This window comes from Anser cygnoides, chromosome 2 (genome assembly GCF_040182565.1).
Source record: "Anser cygnoides isolate HZ-2024a breed goose chromosome 2, Taihu_goose_T2T_genome, whole genome shotgun sequence".
NCBI classification, from domain to species: Eukaryota; Metazoa; Chordata; class Aves; order Anseriformes; family Anatidae; genus Anser; species Anser cygnoides.
Window position 1 is genome coordinate 151300111 of NC_089874.1, and position 18128 is coordinate 151318238.

The 18128-nt window shown below is 37.8% G+C and overlaps 1 protein-coding gene across 5 annotated transcripts in view; it reads left to right on the top strand.

Annotated features, from left to right (window-relative positions):
* Positions 1–17763, top strand: part of TBC1D31 (TBC1 domain family member 31) — a 26537-nt gene extending 8774 nt beyond the window's left edge. For 3 of the 5 annotated variants that reach the window (XM_048049421.2, XM_066990702.1, XM_048049413.2), the window contains 18 exons: positions 1087–1238; positions 1660–1819; positions 2060–2260; positions 3476–3652; positions 4462–4541; positions 4626–4790; positions 5075–5208; positions 6190–6323; positions 6947–7126; positions 8118–8350; positions 8927–9079; positions 10140–10275; positions 11123–11215; positions 12868–13008; positions 14020–14214; positions 14634–14784; positions 16548–16664; positions 17378–17763. In XM_048049421.2, coding sequence (XP_047905378.2) covers positions 1087–1238; positions 1660–1819; positions 2060–2260; positions 3476–3652; positions 4462–4541; positions 4626–4790; positions 5075–5208; positions 6190–6323; positions 6947–7126; positions 8118–8350; positions 8927–9079; positions 10140–10275; positions 11123–11215; positions 12868–13008; positions 14020–14214; positions 14634–14784; positions 16548–16664; positions 17378–17520 — 2745 coding nt within the window. In that variant the 3' untranslated portion in view covers positions 17521–17763. Of the gene's footprint in view, positions 1–1086; positions 1239–1659; positions 1820–2059; positions 2261–3475; positions 3653–4461; positions 4542–4625; positions 4791–5074; positions 5209–6189; positions 6324–6946; positions 7127–8117; positions 8351–8926; positions 9080–10139; positions 10276–11122; positions 11216–12867; positions 13009–14019; positions 14215–14633; positions 14785–16547; positions 16665–17377 lie in introns of those variants that run through there. The other 2 variants (XM_066990703.1, XM_066990704.1) reach the window with 2 other exon arrangements.
* The last annotated feature ends 365 nt before the right edge of the window (positions 17764–18128 follow it).

Sequence of the window (18128 nt, forward strand, 5' to 3'; positions counted from 1 at the left end):
TAGGTGAAATGACGTTTTCCTCACAGGTAACTTCTGCTCACTGTCAAGTGACTGAATTGGGCTGAACATCCAACTTTCAGCCACTGACATTCAGCAACATGAATCCTGTCCCATTTATCCAGATTTCAAGGCCCAGAGGAACAATTTGGACCAAAACTCTGAATTTCTTGGCACTGACTGTAAATGTCAGCTAGTGAACCCTTCAGGTAGTCAGTCCCTCAATGAACAAATAGCCAAAAACACTTGGAATTTAACCTTCAAAGTCATAGCTGTAGGGAGTTAGCTGAAGCTGCGTGTGCTGCTGCTAAAGCAGAACCTCTGTTTAAGCTAGTAGTTTGTCATTCAGCAAGAATGTATCTGATGACATCCCAACATGTAAAAAAAATCCATTTTTTTATCAAAAGGAATTGCACATAAACAATACACCCGTTCAGAATAATAAAAAATATATTTACAAGCTTTTTGATTTTATTTGCTTTCATGGCAAACTCTGCATTTCGTAGTTGCAGAATACACTGCTAAACTTTCTACAATATTTATAACATTTAATAATTGTATGTAAAATTAAGGAGCTTAGGTCTGAAGGTTAGTGCTTCACACAATACATTTGCAAGCTGTTGAAAGCTGAAGTTAGTTTGTAGAAGATGCAGCAAGCTCTTCAAAACCCTCCAGTGCTCAGTGAGCAGTTCTGGCTCCTCACTCCCATCCTTTGCTGCTGCTGGGTGCATTTTCCCAATACCTGTGTTATACCCTCTCTGGCATTCATCAGAACCCTCCATAAGACAGTCACAAAAATAACCCAGGTAAAGATTTCTGTCATTTTGGTGAGTTAAACTGGCTTAGCAAAAGGTACAACAAGTTCTGACCCAGTGCAAGGGAGAGCATGGCAGACTTGTCTGTTACAGGAGAAAGGATCCCACTGTGGGATCAAAGCCTTGCATTGCAGCTGCATTACACAGTTACCAAAATATCCATACTGTCATGGATTTTTTTGCTCTGTTCTGTTCTGCCATTCACTTTGATCCAATGTAAAAGGTAATTCCTTGACAATGTCATTCCATTTTTTTCTTTTTCATATTCTTTCAGGTTTTTTTTCTTCCATTGAGTAACACCATCCTCAGCTGTTTCAGAGATAATTCTGTTTTTGCATGGGAATTTGATACTCTGCACTGTAAATACCAGTTGCCAACTGCAGTAGAAGGTTCTACATTCCTTTACAAGAGCTTTGCAGTTACCAGGTAAGTTGCTATTTTAAACATTCTAAAGACAAACTACAAAACCTGTAATATTAAAACCGCTTTTCTTTTCTTATTTGTCATGTTTTATGGAAGCATTGAGCTATATGCTATGATAAGCTTTTGAAATCTGCTACAACTGACGCTTGCAGCAAGGGTCAATAGCGGTTTTTATTATAGTCCCATAGTAGTTGAAATAAAATAATTTAATTTAAGGACCACTAAAATAAGGTTCATCTATTACAAAAGCAATTTTATTATTTAGGAGCTATTTTGTTCTTTCAGGAGAGTATGACAGGAATAATGATAGATTCCCAAGTGATTTGAGGGCATAGAAAGAAATGTATGATCTCTGTAGCTAATACTAGCTTAAATTATAGTATTCTGATGAATACTGAGAAACTTTGCCTCCTCTGTGATCCAGAGATGGCCGGATTTTTGTAGCTGGTGGAAAATCAAATCATCTTCACTTATGGTGTTTAGAATCAAAGCAGCTGATAAAAATAATCCAGATGCCTACAAAAGTACGAGCTGTTCGCCATCTGGAATTCCTCCCGGACAGTTTTGATGGGGGCTCCAATCAGGTCAGTTTTAATAAGTAAATAAAACTTGAGGGGGGATGTTTGGTTACTCAAGGCAACACAAGTACTCTAAGGGCTTTTTGGGGACAGTGGGGAGATGGGCCCATACCATACAAGAGGAAAGCTACAGTGCTGAATGTTTGTTCAATTGCTCTTACAGTTTAATGGAATGTCAGTCCTTAATTTAGTATTCCTCTTTGGTTTACATTGACAGCATTACTGATGAATCCTTTTAACTTATAGGTCCTTGGAGTATTAAGTCAAGATAATATTATGAGATTTATCAATATAGAAACATGCAAACTGCTTTTTGCCATTGGGAGTCATGAAGAGGGAATTAGCACAGCAGCGATTAGCCCCAATGGACGGTATATTGCATCAGTAATGGAAAATGGTAGTGTCAATTTATACAGTGTCCAAGCTTTGACTCAGGAAGCAAATAAGGTACGGTACATGTCTCATAACTGCAGTAAATCCTATTAAAGGTGACACTTGTCCGCGTAACTTTTGTATCAGCAGTAGTTTGCTGATGTATCATTGGCTTAGAAGTGTGGCAGTGTCATATTTAACACTACAAATACAGAAAAAGTGGCTTGTTGGGTTCCCTTCATTGTTATTCGAGCCTGTCAGGTAATGTGGTGTTTTCAAAGTGCATCATTGTGTTTCTGGTTTTGGGAGGAGGGGGAGATGGCATTTCTTTCTACAGTGATTTATATGGACCGATTTTACTTTGTAATGACATTTGGGGGGAGATGGAAACAGCACAATTGTGCTGCTTCTGTTCCATTTCCTACGAGGAAGATGTTTTGCAGCTAATGCTCTCTTAAACTGCAGGCATGAATGGTCTTTTTGTTACTGTGATTTTGTTCTTCTTGCTGTGTTATTGGATACCAGCATCCATCATTATGGCACAATCATACTCCTAATCCTTCCTAAATAACAAACATTCTAAATACCAGTTCTTATTTTATTAAAGTAATTTATTAATGGGAGTCAGGTTTCTAAATCCAGAATTCCATATATCTTTAATCACCACGTCTTTGAAGTAAACAGTAACCAGCTTTGGATAATGAAGGAGTTGGAGCTGAGGAAGGATGTGTAAAGATGTCACACATGCATTCCATTTGCACTTTTGCTGCAGGGTTGACATGAACTGGGATATCCACTTTGTTCCTTGCTTTCCCAATCTCCAAAATTGAATTAATGCCTACCTGACACTGATGATTAATTTAAGTTTGTAAAGGTCTCTTGTGTTCCTTCTAACAGGTGCTATAGAAATGCAAAGTATTTAGTAACATTGAGAAACATACTAAAATAAATAACCAGAATGCTACGTGGTACACATTTATACTATCCCAATTGTATCTTAGTGTTTATTAAACAAGGAAATAACATGATGTTTGATTTGACGTTTGGAAGCTAAATAAACGTTCTCACAGTACTTCTTGCTAGTTTATTACTAGCAGCTTAATTCTCTGGCATACATGTTCAGGAGTATTCAGACCATATATATTTGTTTCTGTTATAAATGTGGCTCTCTTCTTCATGGTATGGCCATCAAGCTCAAGGATATAGCATATAAAATAGTTAACATTAAATTATAGTGTGATTTATTCGGTCTTACAAAATGTTAACCAAGTTATTTTCGCTTAATATTAGCCTCCACCACCCCAGTTCAAAGTAGTGGAGGATTGGCCCAAGTGCAAGTCAGAGGCAAATAAGCTGACGATGAAAGTGACTTCAGGAAGGTCAGAGCGGCCTTGGAAATCCAAAGGAAACAAAATTCAAACCAGACTGCTGAAAGTGCAAGCAAACACATCACTTGAAAATAAAGAGGTAGGAGGAAATTGCAAATGTTTTGTTCTCCAGTCTGCAGCATTCTAATTTCATTGCAAAAAAGAAAAAAAAAATAGCCATTTACTTTAGAGAATAAGTTCAAGCACTGATTCACTTGGACATTTGAGCAGAGTTAAGGGAGCTTTACAGTATTTCTGCTCGCTGTTCAGCCTGTATTATGTGACACAGCCAGAGCTACCATTCCTCCAGTCAGGTTTGGGTACCTCTGAAGTTGTTCAAGCAACTTGTGACACATTTGCTTATTTGGCAGATCTGATCTGCTTCCCTGCTAGCAAACTGCACTTCTAAGGTGTCTGCCTAGAAGCTGTTTCATTCTTTGGAATTGGTCAGATGATGCGTTATCGGTACATTTGTTTCCCTTCCCTCATCATTGTGCTGCCTTCTCTTCATCTCTTTATCTTGAGTCTTAGATATATATATATAGTCATATCTGCAAATATATATATATATATATACACACACACATATAGATATTTTCTCCTGTGACATTCATCAGAACATAATCCATTTCTTATGTAAATATTCTTTGGTTGACCATATCCATCATTTATTTATATATAGTTTAGTCAGTCAGGGTCTGTCTGCTTTTGCTGGAAATCAATGTCAGCTGTTTGATTTCAGCAGGAGATGAATGATCTTCGTTGTTGAAATACCTGGGATAAAGTAGCTGTACACATTATAGTTTTTCTTTAATGTTATGCTAAGAGCTTCATTATTTAGCTACTGTGCAAGGAAGGAGGTAAAGAACAAGAAATCCTTAGATTTATCGTTGATTCCCTGTTTTGTAGAATGAATTGCCAGGTGGATTAAACAAGAAACGTCTACAGGCTTTGTTGAAAGGATACGGCGAATATCCAGCAAAATACAGGTATGTTTGTGTGCATGTTCATGCTTGCACTAAATCAATTTGCGTGTGTTTACTGGCCTATGAAAGAGAAGCTGCTTGACTAAGTCTCCATTTTAATTACAGGATGTTTGTTTGGCGTTCCTTATTACAACTTCCTGAAAACCACTTAGCATTCAGTAGCCTAATAGATAAGGGTACCCACAGTGCGTTTGTGAATATTCAGAATGAGTATCCGATCAAAAGCAGGAAACTGCTGAGAGTTTTACAGAGGTAAAATGTATATTTATATCTACTTAAATATTACAGCTTTATATTTTCATATATTGATCTGAAGTGTATGCAGTAGCTGGAATCAGCTTGAAGGAAAAGTCTAAAATGAAATAGTGCCCTGATGCATTTTTGTTTTTATAACCGGTATAATCCTGCATCTAGTTTGAATTTCACATGATAGCATGATACATGATACATTTTACATGATAGTATGATAGTTCTAAAAAGCATTTGTTTGGTTTGGGACCAATGTTTTCTACACTTTTTCTTGCCTTTATATGCAGGACCTTATCAGCTCTAGCTCACTGGTCTGCTATCTTTGGTGAGACGCCTTATATTCCTTTGCTAGCATTCCCATTTGTAAAATTATTCCAGAACAACCAGCTGATCTGCTTTGAAGTTGTTGCTACAGTAGTAGGTAGGTAAGCAACGATTTTCAGAAGTCAAATATGATGCAACATGTTTAAGCTTTCCCATGCAAAAGAGTTTTTCCTGATGAAATGAAGTGCTTTCCTAAGATGTCACCAGACTCTCTTTTAAAGGTGTTGCCAGGAATTAATATGTAGCGCTGCACGTTTAAAACCAAAACCTGTTTTTAAATCAAAACAAGATATTAGACTTCCTTTTGCAGTATTTGTAGCAAAACCAAGCAGTTTTACAGCATTTGTAAAGTCTAATCATGAAAAATGAATGTATCTTGCATAATTGCATCATATTTAATAACTAAAATCTGTATCTGAGACATGGGAAAAGTAGTCAAGCCCACCCCAATCAAAGGGGAATGATCTCTTTTAAAGTTTTACTGTGTTTAGCTGTCCTAAACACGTGGTACCTCAAAATTAGACATTTGGCTGAAAGCTCTCTATGGCTGTCATCTGAAAAAAACATACTAAATTAAAGTGCACTACACTTAAATTAGTTGTTGCAGCTGCTTCTAAATCTACAGAAGATAAGTACTGCCAAGCATCCATACACACTTTGCAAACACATGCTGTTAGTGAATAAGTACCCAAGTTTACCAAAATTATTCTTAGTATGTTAAAAATTACTTGATCCAGGCTGTAGCTTGATGAGACAGAAAAACTGGCTTAAGTATTCCCATCTGCCCCCAACCACCTAGCCACACAGCACACAGACTCGTTTCGTTTTATCTTTGAGCCAGATTAGTTTCCCAAGCTGGTTCACAGCGTGCTGACACACTCATGCCAGTGCAGCTGGAGGAGCAGCGTACTGTGGAAATGGTGTAGGAATAAATGGTAGGAGAGATAGGAATGCCTTAAATAGACTTCGCTTAAAACTTCCTCTTAAATTCACAGACATTATAAACAAAGCTTAAAGTTGTCAAGAGTCTTCCTCTCTGGATTACAATGGATTGTGTTTTGTTTTGTTTCTTCTTTAGTTAATTTTTGTCAGCACTGGTTTGAGTATTTTCCCAATCCTCCAGTTAATGTCCTTAGTATGATGGAAAATATTTTAGCACATCATGACAAAGAACTACTTCAGCATTTTATAAAATACAACGTGACCTCACAGGTAACATTCTAGCCTACATTTGTATATGAAATGTCATTGCAGTGAATGATAGATAGTGCACTAGTGTTTTATTTTGACATAATTCTTTTATTGAAGGAGTTTTCATTAAATAATAGTGAATGATATAGGAGTATAAAGAATATATCATTGCTTTCCTGCAACTTTTCTTTTTTGCATAGTCATAAATCTCATGTATATGCTATTGTAGTTCTTAGAGATCTTCCCTTTCAAGTGTACAGTGCTTGAAAATCTACTGGCCAAATTATAAATGTATTTTTACTTTCTTTTTTTTTTATTATTTATTTCAACGTAGGTGTGATGAATGAATTTTGTAAGTAAGGCAAAACCATAATTATACATGTTTATCATTAAGGATGATTTTAGCTTCACAAAGCTAAACACATCCAGGGAATTAAGAAAATTATGTATATTTACCCCATATTCATTTTGAATATTTATAGTGGGGAATAAAGTGTATCTTCAAATATTCTGGTTTAGTTCCTGTTTCTTTCATAAATAATTAGACTCGTGGTATAAGGCAAGAAAATTTTATATTATTTCTGTGAAAGAAATAGCAAAATTCTACTAATGGATTGTTTTTTCAATTTTCCCAAATGATGTAGGTTTATGCCTGGCCTCTTCTAGAAACCCTGTTCTCTGAGGTTCTAACAAGAGAAGAATGGCTCAAAGTCTTTGATAATATCTTCTCTAACCATCCTTCATACTTCCTAATGATTGTTGTTGCCTATATTGTATGTTCCAGAGCTCCATTGCTTCACTGTAATCAAAGACAGGATTTTGAGGTAAATGTGTTTTTTGAAGTCAGTCACCTGAAGGTGTAGCTACAGAGAAGTGTGAAACACCATTATCTGTTGTTACGGAGTTTTGAAGGAGGTGTTTCAGTTCCATATTAATGTATTATTACATTTCTGAGCAACGTCATCTGGTACCTGACAAATGTACGTAAATGAATAAAACATTGAGCAATTTCCTGCAGTTTCATGCAACAAGATCTCTAGAAGCTTCCATAACCTTTATAATGCCACTAAAGTTATTTAGTAAATGGCAATGGTTCATCAACCACAAAATAATTCTGCCTTTTATTTGGAGTTCTAATATTGATTTCTGTGTGTGGAGACAAAAGACAGTAATTCTGTCATGTTGTTTCATTATTTTGCTTTCAGATTTATGAAGTCAGGCAATATTATTTGATGTTCTCTGATGCTAAGCTAAAATGTTTTCTTATGTTTAGCTTTACAAGGGAGGAGGAGGATTTTTTTACATGAAAACATCTCTGTAGACAAAGGATTCCACCTTGAAAATGTGCTTGTGAGCAATTTGACAAGTATCAGACAACATTATTGCTACATTATTTCAATAACTAACTGAAAGACTTTCTTGGTGAAGATCTTTGATGGGAAGAACAGTCCTGCTAGAAGAGGAACTTCTGTGGTTCATGTTTAAACACTAAAAGTTGAGTGAGGTCTATCCAGTGGTAGGAGTGTCTTTTTGAGCAGTTTACGCTCTTACATCACACTTAGGTTCCTAAATCTCTTCACAACTGTCGTTGGAAGGAAAGGAAAAGAACCCAAGTATACTTCTAGAAATTGAAGACGTTTGGGCCAAGTCACTTGAGCCCATGATACTTTACTAATCAGTAGGGCCAACTTAATCACTTTTTTAATCAACGTTTGGGATATAGAGCTTGCTAATTTACCTAATTATTCCTACATAAGTATATTAAAAACTTGCTTAATCTTTTGTAGAATGTAAATGGAAACATGTCTCTTACAGTATTTCTTTCATCATCGTAACAACCTGGACATTAACGTTGTGATTAAAGAAGCTTATCATTTTATGGAGGCTACACCACCAGATATCCATCCACAACGTGTGCTTGATGACTTCGTACCACTTACAAAAGGACAGTACCCTGTATTTAATAAATATCCCAAGTTCATTGTGGATTATCAAACTCAGGAATGGGAGAGGATCAGACAGGATGAAATTGAATACTTAAGAGAGAGGTATTTAATGGGAAAGTTGAAGACGGTGTCAAAGTGGGAGGGACAGGTGGACGCAATTCCCTTTTTCTGTTATGTTGTGTATGCTTGAGAATAGGGAGGCAATACGTATAAAAAAAATGGGGAAGATAACTTTAACATTCAAATAGTTACTTGGCTTGACGCGTTTTTTAAGTTAAATTTGTGGTCTAAATACTGGGCTGCCAGTCCTCAAAGTTGAAAGCTTAGAAGTCAGAACCTAAACTTTTGTTCATGTTGTCACGTCCAACTTTTTGTGAAGGGCCAGGAATTCCGAGCTTGCAGTTGAAATCAGTGGGAACCATGATTTCGAGAGACATTTAGAAACCATTTTTTGTTAAGAATGTGGAGATGTCTGCATTTGTCTGAAATGCCCTGTTGTCTGTAAAAGTCAGCACTGTAGCTCTTTCTCATCTGTCTCTCATCTTTCTCACTCTTCTGTAGTACATAAAGGGGATGTCATAGTCTCATGAATCACATTTCAGTTATTGATTTCAAAGTAATCAAGTAATTTCTTGGTACTTGTCGTGATATAAGAACAGATGATCTCCTTCCATTTAGACAGTTAATGCATGAGTTAGAAGCTAAAGCACAGGAACGGAAGGCAGAAGATGAAGCTTGGTATCGAAAGCAGGAATTGCTTCGAGAAGCTGAAGAACAAAGGCGAAAAATGCTTCTGGAAGAAGAAAAGAAGCTGGCAGAACAGAGGCAAAGGTATTACAATATAAGAAACATTAGGGCCCTGGCTACAGTATCCTGCTATTACATTTTTAACCATGAGTAAAGGAGAAATGGCCACTAATTTGTATAAATTGAAATGTGGGAAAGCAGTGTGGTCTGGTGGGTCAGATTTTGGTGTGGGAATGAAGAGATCTGGGTTGTATTACTGCCATGCTCAAGGGAATACAGCAGATCAGAGGCCAAGACACTTCATATTTTTGTCTCAGCTCCCAGTCTTTTCTCTGGTCTCTTCAGATTGCGAATGCTCTTGGGCAGCCAATTGCTCTTTGTCTGCACGCTGAGACTTCAGGCCGTGGGCAGACTTAAACTGCAAATACAAGAGTCATTTACAGTCTCAGAGTACTGATGCTATACTGTACACATTCTTGTATTTCCAGTGGATTTAGAAAAATGAAGGCTTTATTTTTCAGTTGCTGAGTAAAGAGTTGAGATAGTACCAAAGTCATTCCGTAGTTCATATGTTTTGCGATTGTGAAGGTTTGAGAATTTCAATGTCTCCACAGGTTTTTAGATCAACTAAAAGTGATACTTGGCTTGAACTTCTGTAACCTACAAAGTAGGCTTTTATTTAAAAAGTGAGCAGTGGGATTTTCTTTGCCAAGTAATTCTTGCGTTTGTGGTTTTGTTCCTTGAAAGAGTTTGATATTTTGCAAATAAACATAGGACTAATTTTGTGCTGAAAGAGGTACCAGGACACTGGCAATTATTCTAAGGAATAGTTTCCAGCTCTGGATCATTACAATACTAAACTAGTGCTTATTAACGTACAACAGAAACAGAGCACAGGGCTTCAAAGCTTAATTGGGAGAGATTGCCATTAGAGGATGTCTGTGTGTCTCTGAATTTAATTTCGTCTTGTAAATGAAAACTGGGCAGTTGACAAGAATGAAAGCAACTTCCCTAAGCTTTACAAGTTAGAGATTAGCTCCTAGTAACTGATGGGTGACCGTGGTGCAAGCTTGTGCTCTTTGTTACTGACCTTTTATAAAAGGTCATAAAAGTTCCCATGTTTCTTTTTATTTTGTCTTTGAAGACTAGCTGCTGTGAAAAGAGAACTGAAAGTAAAGGAACTACAATTTCTAGATGCTTCAAGAAGGCGTTTTCTGAAATACCAGCAAGATCAGCGCCAAATGGAACTGAAACGTCTTGATGATGAAATTGCTAGAAAAGCTGAGTATTGCTCAAGCAATTCTTTTCTCGAAGGTTTATTCGGAAAAATAACCAAGAAAAAATGTAGAACTAAATTTTCAGTTCATATACTGTGATTTGTGAGTCCAAAAGTGTATTTAGCATGAGGTGATAAATGCATAATTTAGGGCAATTCTAGCTGGCAAAACTCCTGGGAAAAGCCAGATTTATCTGTATACCAACAGTGCTGAAAAATGTAATGAGCTCCTTAAAGGACTAGTCAATTAACAGTCGTCTGTGGGCTGTATTCAGGCTGCAAATTAACTCTGCCATTGATTGAGAGGCTCTGAAACAGCCTTTGGCCAAGCCTGGCTCTGCTCCTGCAGGGTTACTAGCTCAGGCACGACATCATGCAGACGCAGAGTGGAGCACGAGCTTTAGAACCTCATGGGCATGAACCGAGTCTTTGCAGAGCCATTCCTTGCAGCTCAGCACCACACTTTGCTGACTCAGGGAACTGTCAGTTTCTTTTTTGCAGCTCAACACAGGTGGCCACTTTCGTATCTCTACTGTCCTCCACAGGATTTAGAGAGCTTTTATTCACTTTGGAGCTGCATCTTACAGATTATTAGCACTAGATCAAGCCTGACATTTCCCTAATGTGTGACTGAATGCAAAACTATTCCTGTGCCTCTTTGCCTCTTCTCTCCCTTGCCCTGTACTTTTGATCTTCAGTATTTTCCATTGTTCGTCATATAACAGAAAGTTAACTAGAACTTAGAAGTAGAATGCTGCTTCTGGTTTTGGACATTTTTCTTGATATTATTTTTTAAATGGAGAAGATTTTTTTCCTTTGCACTGTTTTCATGTGTTTATCTTCTCCTGAAGGCATCCATAAGAGAACAAGAAACAGCTGCTACCGTTCAAGATGTAGAAGTACGACAGATGGAACTTGAATCACAGAGACAGCTTTTTGAACAGGTAACTGTTAGGGAACTGTACAGATGTTTATATTTAATAGTTCTTCCTATGCAGTTCTCAGATTTGGTTGTATTCATTCAACCAGACAATATGAGGAAAAATTGAGATGATTTTTTTTCCCTTTTTTAATACCCTTTTTAGAATAAACCCTATGATAATAAAAGCAGTAGTAGTACTCACTGTTATCCATTTTTCTGGGAGAAAATGCCTGTATCCTCCCCATTTTATTTTTCTTCTGAGCAGAGGCATCATTCGGTTGATGCAGGCTTTATCTGTATACTCAGCTGGCTGAGAGAAGCGAGAAACATGTAAATAAGAAAAAAAGTCTATAACAATATGTTCCTCATCCCCAAAACTCCCACCTTTTCATCTGTGGTATCCAGATATATCTCCGTTTTCTGAAGGGAACAGTGTGACAGATTGATGTAGTGGATGAAAGAATGTCTCATTGCCAGCAACATCATTAAGCAAAAAGGAGTGGATGGTTTGTGGGGAAGGTGCAATTCCTTTCTCAAATGCCATACATTGTAATCCAAAAAGATCATTATTTAGTATTAAAGGTTTTTATTTTGTATACTTATTTTTTGTATTAAGTAGTTGTTCAAACGCAAAGTTAAATGTGAGTTAATAAAAATGGTTGACAAGGCTGCCAGTCAAAGACTTAGTAACGTGTGTTTGACTTCTTAAAGCTTTTGGCCATGGACTTTTTATAATTCGTGCTGACCATAACTGGGCTAAATTTCTTTTAGCATTTATTTGTTAAATACACCGCCAGCTGTACTGTGGCTACAAAACACAAACCGGGGTAGGATCACTGGTGTTCCAGTACATGAAAAGTCAGCTGTTTAAGGGGAATTAATTCTACAGTGACCATCCTCTTTAGGCTAGAAAGGTACTAATTATTTAACTAACCAAGGATATATGCCCATAAGAGCCTGTACAGGCAGGTTTTCACTGCCCATGCCCTGAACTGTTTTACTGCTGTCAGCAAGGGTCTATATTCAATCTTTGAAGGCCCGTTGAGAGGCAGTGTATGTTAACTGTGCTTCAGTACCCTGCTGACGCAGCTCAACGGATTCCAGCAGGTCTGGGAGGGGATTGTGCCTTCTTCAGAAAACTGTAGATGCGCCCCGATGAATGTGAAGAAAAGTTGTTAAGAGTTAAAATTATCTTTCTAGACCTAATGCTGATTTGTACTATTTTGACAAATCATCTCTGCATTCAATCTGCAGATGTGTTTATTTTAAGTCCCTGTGCTATGAAGCATGATTTATATTTGTGAAGCATTCTGAGGTTTTGGCTAAGATATGCCATGAAAATGGAGAATATTTTCATGATTAATCTAATTGATTTATGTTGGAATTCTGCTTTCATGCTCCATTGTAATCCATGGAATGGAATTACATCAGTATAAACCTGGGAGATCACTGTGCTGACTCAGGCTTAGCATAATTCCAAGTGGGTAAAACAACAGGGAGTATCACTTTCTTGAACAGTTATGGTAGGTTATGATACGCAGTGGGATGAGATGTGTGGATATATTCAAATACTAGTTTAATGAAGTTTTAATAAATGTTAAAGAGAGAATTACCAAAGTGGTAATTTTGTAAAAGTAGCTTAGCAACAATAATTTATGCTGGTGTGTTTGGCAGCATCTTATCAAAGATCAAGAGAGCTCCACACAGGAAATGAAAGAAGACATAGATGCCAGTCGAAGAAAGGCAGATCTCGAAGATCACGTTGTTCAACGATTGGTGGAAACAGATCGAGAAGAAAAACAGAAAGCTCAGATGGTAAGATGATTGGATTTTAACACGAATTTGGGAAAGTTAGTGTGTTAACTAGTACAAGTGGTACTAGTTAATAGCATTTTAATTGCAATTAGCTAGTATGAGTAAATGTGAAAATATTTTGAAGAAAATCTAGTTTCTAGTTACCTGTATTAATAGATCATGATGGCATGCTAAAAGTTTGGACATTTTCAAAAATCTGACTGAAGTGTCCAAGCAGCTATATAATACTGAAATTCTCTGGGACTGCCATGAGTATTAATTTTCCTTCACTTTCCAGAACTTAAAAGGAATAGAAGACTCAAAAGTGCTCTTCAGAGTAAGTTCCTCCTGTTAAGGAACATGTTTTGTTTGTAACCATAATAAAACAAAAGTAAGCCACAAAGGAACTTTCAGTTGATAGTACTTGGCAGGAAATTCGGCTGTAGAAGCTGTCTTCCTGATCACAGTAATGAATGTGTATGGCTTGGCATTAGGAATTGTTCAGATTTTCAAGCTCAGAACTTGTAACTGCACAGTTGGAAAAATAGTTGCAGCTAACCCACTACCCATATGCTTGGCATCTGCATTTATATTTTGTCTAGAAATAAACATATGGGTCTGAATTTTTGTAAACAGCCTTCAATTTTTGGAAGCAGATGGATGTGGGTGGAAGTATTGGCATTCAGGTATCGCTCTTATGTTAAGAGCACCTGGAAATGATATGTAATCCATGGTAGGAAAGCAAAATCCCCAAAATTGTGGAGTGAGCTTATGTCTCATTTAAAAGGCCCTGGGGGAGAGAAAGAATATCAAGGGTGTAAAAGAAGCAGAAAACAATCCTGTCAGATGTGACAGCTTGCTGTAATGAATGGGGGAGTGGCACTGCAGGTGCAGTCTCCTACTAGGGACATCTAACAGCAATGCTGCAGGACACACGAGTTTGACAGCAAAAGATCTTTCTTTGTCTGTATGTAAGGCTGTGTACTTGAAATAAAGTAAGTGGATTCCTGGTAAGAAAGATGTTTTGTTTAGGTAGCTGAAGAAAATTTAGCCAAAGCAGAGCAGAAATGCATCGAGGTCGACTGGAGGTTGCAGGCATTGCACAAACTAAGGCACGACGATCAGGACCGTGAGAAGCGTTATGAAGAGATAGCCAAGCTCCTTCACGACAACAGGGTGAAAGAAGCCGAACTGCTGAAGGCCATGAGGGAGGCAGAAGAAAAAAAGGTATTTGCGTTATTTCTTTTCCTAAGGGGGACTGGCACAAACATAACTGTCTTTTGCCCTTAACATAGTATGGCATAAAACTGAAAAATATTGAATAAGAACTGTTTTGAATAAGAACAGTTTCAACCAGAAGTTTCTGGAAGCACTAGAGCAAATTAATGAGGATATTTTAGGTTTAGGAAAGCATATTCCTAATTGTGTAAGTTTCTCTCATTTTTTTTCTCTAATTCAAGACTCTTAACCTTTCGTCAGGTGTTCGAAGGAGAAAATTTTCAAAAAGGAAGCATTCAGTCGGTGTAATAACATACCTTTTGATTTAAGGATGAAGTGTAGTCTGTAATAACCCAGATGGTTTTGCTTGTTGCCTTTTCCCTGTAATACATGTGTCGAAGATGCACTTAAATATCTCTGTTGCACAGTGGGAAGAAGTTATACAGAAAAAAGCACAACTGGAGGAAGAGCAGAAGGCTGCTGCTGCTGCACATGAACACAGGAAGCAGTTTTTAGAAGACAAAATGAACGGTGCGTTAGATTTGGCTGAAAAGCTGCAAAGAGAGGATGGCTTTTTCGGTGAGTTTAGAGAAAATGCAGTTCTCCTGGGTATCAGTCATGAAGGCCTGGACTCATCAACTGAATACAAACAAAGTATCTAACGTTAGAGATAAAGTTCTTTATATAAGCGCTTTTTGGCAGTATTCTTTCATGTAACTGATATGTAAGGCCAGCCTTGGAAAGGAACTTCAGTTTGATATCCATCAGATGCAGCAACATAAATGATCCATTGAATTACTTGACTCCTGTGTATAGGTGCGATTCTGTTTCCCAGCAGTTCCCTCATGCACCCCCAAAACTGAGGATACTTTTTCTCCCAGTACATTATTTTGTATTGTTTGTTGGGAGGGCAGATAAACAGAAAACGTAGGATAGTTTACACCGATTTTTCATCAGATTGGAAACCTCAGCCTGTAATTTTCTGTTTGCCTAGAGGATACCTGCTGCTTGGGCTGCCTGTGATAGAGGCAGAGATATTTTTCATACGGGTGAAAACAGTTTCACCAAAGGTTATATGGGAGTTTGTCATCAAGCATTTGTATCTTTCAGACTGTCCCACTGACATCAGTCTTGCCTCCAACCTGATCAGTACTGTTCCAGCCTAACTGTAATTCCAATCACATGATGAGCTGGCAGAATTAAGTTCCCCAGCTGTTTTCATACAGTTAAAGGACACAAGATGGAGTACAAACTCTCATTTTCTCTCCTTTCCTTTGTTCCCATAATGTCGTCTTCATGCTAACATATTTCTTTCTTTCACAAGGTAGGATTTTCCAAATCCCTGTGATTTCATAAACGGTGTCCTCTTGTAGGCTGCCATCAGAAGGGACACTTTTCCTCCTTCTTCCTGTGCCAGACACATGTTCCCATACCCTCTTGCGTCAGGTCTGTTATTCCTAGGCTACACGACAGGCTAGAACGGCTTGCTTATTCGACTGCACGTTAGTCCTTACTTTCCAGGACTAGAACGTCAGTCACATCTGATCTAACTTTGCACCACAGAGTGTTGAGCTGCAGAGCCAGCACAGAGGCAGTGCTGTGACCAGGAGCGAAGGAAAGGATGGGAACAGCATTTTTGGTAGGAGCACAGGCTTATGTCAGCTTAAACCAATCATAAACTCTCATCCCTTAGAAATCCTCTGTCAAATAACCTAAAGAAAAGCAAACTCACTACCAACAAGTGACTTTGCCAAGTGTTTGTTCACAGAGGGGGGGGAAAAAAAAAGGTTTTTGTGTCCTTCCAGGACTGGCCACTACATCCTTCTGAAATGCTGCATTTGGGTGGGTTTGCAGATATTTATCTTATTCTTCCATCTCCTCACACACACACAAGATTAGCGATTAGTGTTAAGACTGGATGATTAGTATTGCTCTCGGCAAAGTTTTTCTGACTTTGCCCTAATTTGCCTGATGGTTTTAATATTGAGTAATTTGCAACTGTAAGTTATTAAAATGGGTGTCTCCTTCTAAAACTGCAAGTACAAGTCGACATATTCCGCATGAACTTAGTGGCCCATTTGTTAGAAGATTAATTATATAGGAAGAAACAGCACATGTGCAACTGTCATTAGTTAAAATGAAGTGCAGTGATGCATGCCTTTGACCCGTAGACTGAAAATGTTGACTTCAGATTCTGAGGAAATTCTACTTGGCATTAGTAGGACTGAGTTCCTTCCAGTTTTGCTTCCTGCAGAAAAACTGTTTCACCTCAAGCAAGAAAAATTCACTAGGAATTTAAACACTTAGAGTTTACAAAGACACCTTCTCTCCATTTCCCACAGAGAGGCTGCACGATTTAAAGGCTGGTCGTACAGGGAGAGGGGTAGAATTCCAGCAGGTGCCAAAGTCTGGAAATGTGTGTTTGAATGATTTGTCTGCATCAGAGTCATCATCATACAGTAAGTTTCTAAGTTACAGCCCTCCTTTCCCTCACGTTTAGCTTTATATGCATTACTGGAACACCTAGATGGGTGATAGAGCCATTATTAGTCACGTAGATGTTTAGTGGACAGTAGACTGGTTTATTGTTGTATTCTACTTCACACCTTAAAAAAAAAAAATCACTACCAGGAATAGCACAGGTAGGAAGTGCCTGAGGCGTGTCACGTTATGAGACTAGTCATTTTAAACATCAGCCTAGTTTAGTCCCATTCTGACCCGATAATTTTACCTATGCTTTTTCTGTGTCTTCATATTTGTGTGATTTTGGGGATGTTGGGCATGTGTAGAACTGTCTTTCGTGAAAATCCTACTGAGAGTTATAGTCAAGAAGTAGTCTTCAGTAATTTCCTGAGGGCTGTCCTAGTCAATGAAAGCACACACTTGTATCTTAGCTATAAAACTCTGCGTGCAAGAGGAAACATGTTTCTTTGGACCTGCCATAGCACCCCATCAACATCTGACCTTTTTGTAACAAAACTTAGTTTGCCCTGGTACCACTCTCGGAGAAAACTGTTCCTTGCTTTTGCAGGCTGTAGGGCTGTCTCAAATACAACGGTATTCAGTAATAAAATGTAGTGTTTCTCTACAGGAGTTTCCTCTTTTCCAATAAACATTCATGTTATTTACGGAAAACAGTTGCAATATTAATTCTGAGTTTCTTGCATTTAAGTGTCTTCAGTTAGAAGACAAGAACTGGCATGCCAAGAGCGGGAACTGATGGCGGAAGTCAGACAGCTCAGACAAAAGCTTACTGCACAGGCTCGAATTAGACATCCTCCAACTCATCTCTCATCTACAAAGTGGACAACTTGAGATGATGTGCTCTGGACCTCAGCTGTACTTTCAAATTATCAATCATTGAAACCCTAACTATGTGTAATGTGATTAAAGACTGATCATAGATTGTTTATTTTAAAGGCCTTTGGAAATATTTTTATATAAAAATAAAATTCTAGCTAGAAAAATGTGCAGTGTTTGTAACCTCGTTATTTTCTCAGTAATTATAATACTATTTTTACTTGTAAAATAAAGTCACTTTTTACCATTGTTATTACACTTAGAGTATTTGTGTACTTTATTGGCTCTGGTCAAAGCCGTGACTTGAAGCAACAAACCACTGTGAAAATACTGCTTTTGTGAGTGATGTGTAAGTGCATTCTACAAGTTGCAGCAGGGATATTTGCAGTTAGAGAAAAAAAATCTTTGACAGTGAGAGCCAAACACTGAAGACAGGGCCCAGAGAGGCTATGGAATCTTAGCTGCTGGAGATGTGTGTGTATATTAGCATATATATTAGATGCATATATATTAACAAAGCACATTTCCTGAGAGAAGGGAGAGGAACTAAATAAAAATAATGATTTTTGGTGCTGCAAGGCTGATTTTCACTGGCTGCTGCTTTTAACCAAGAGTACAACATT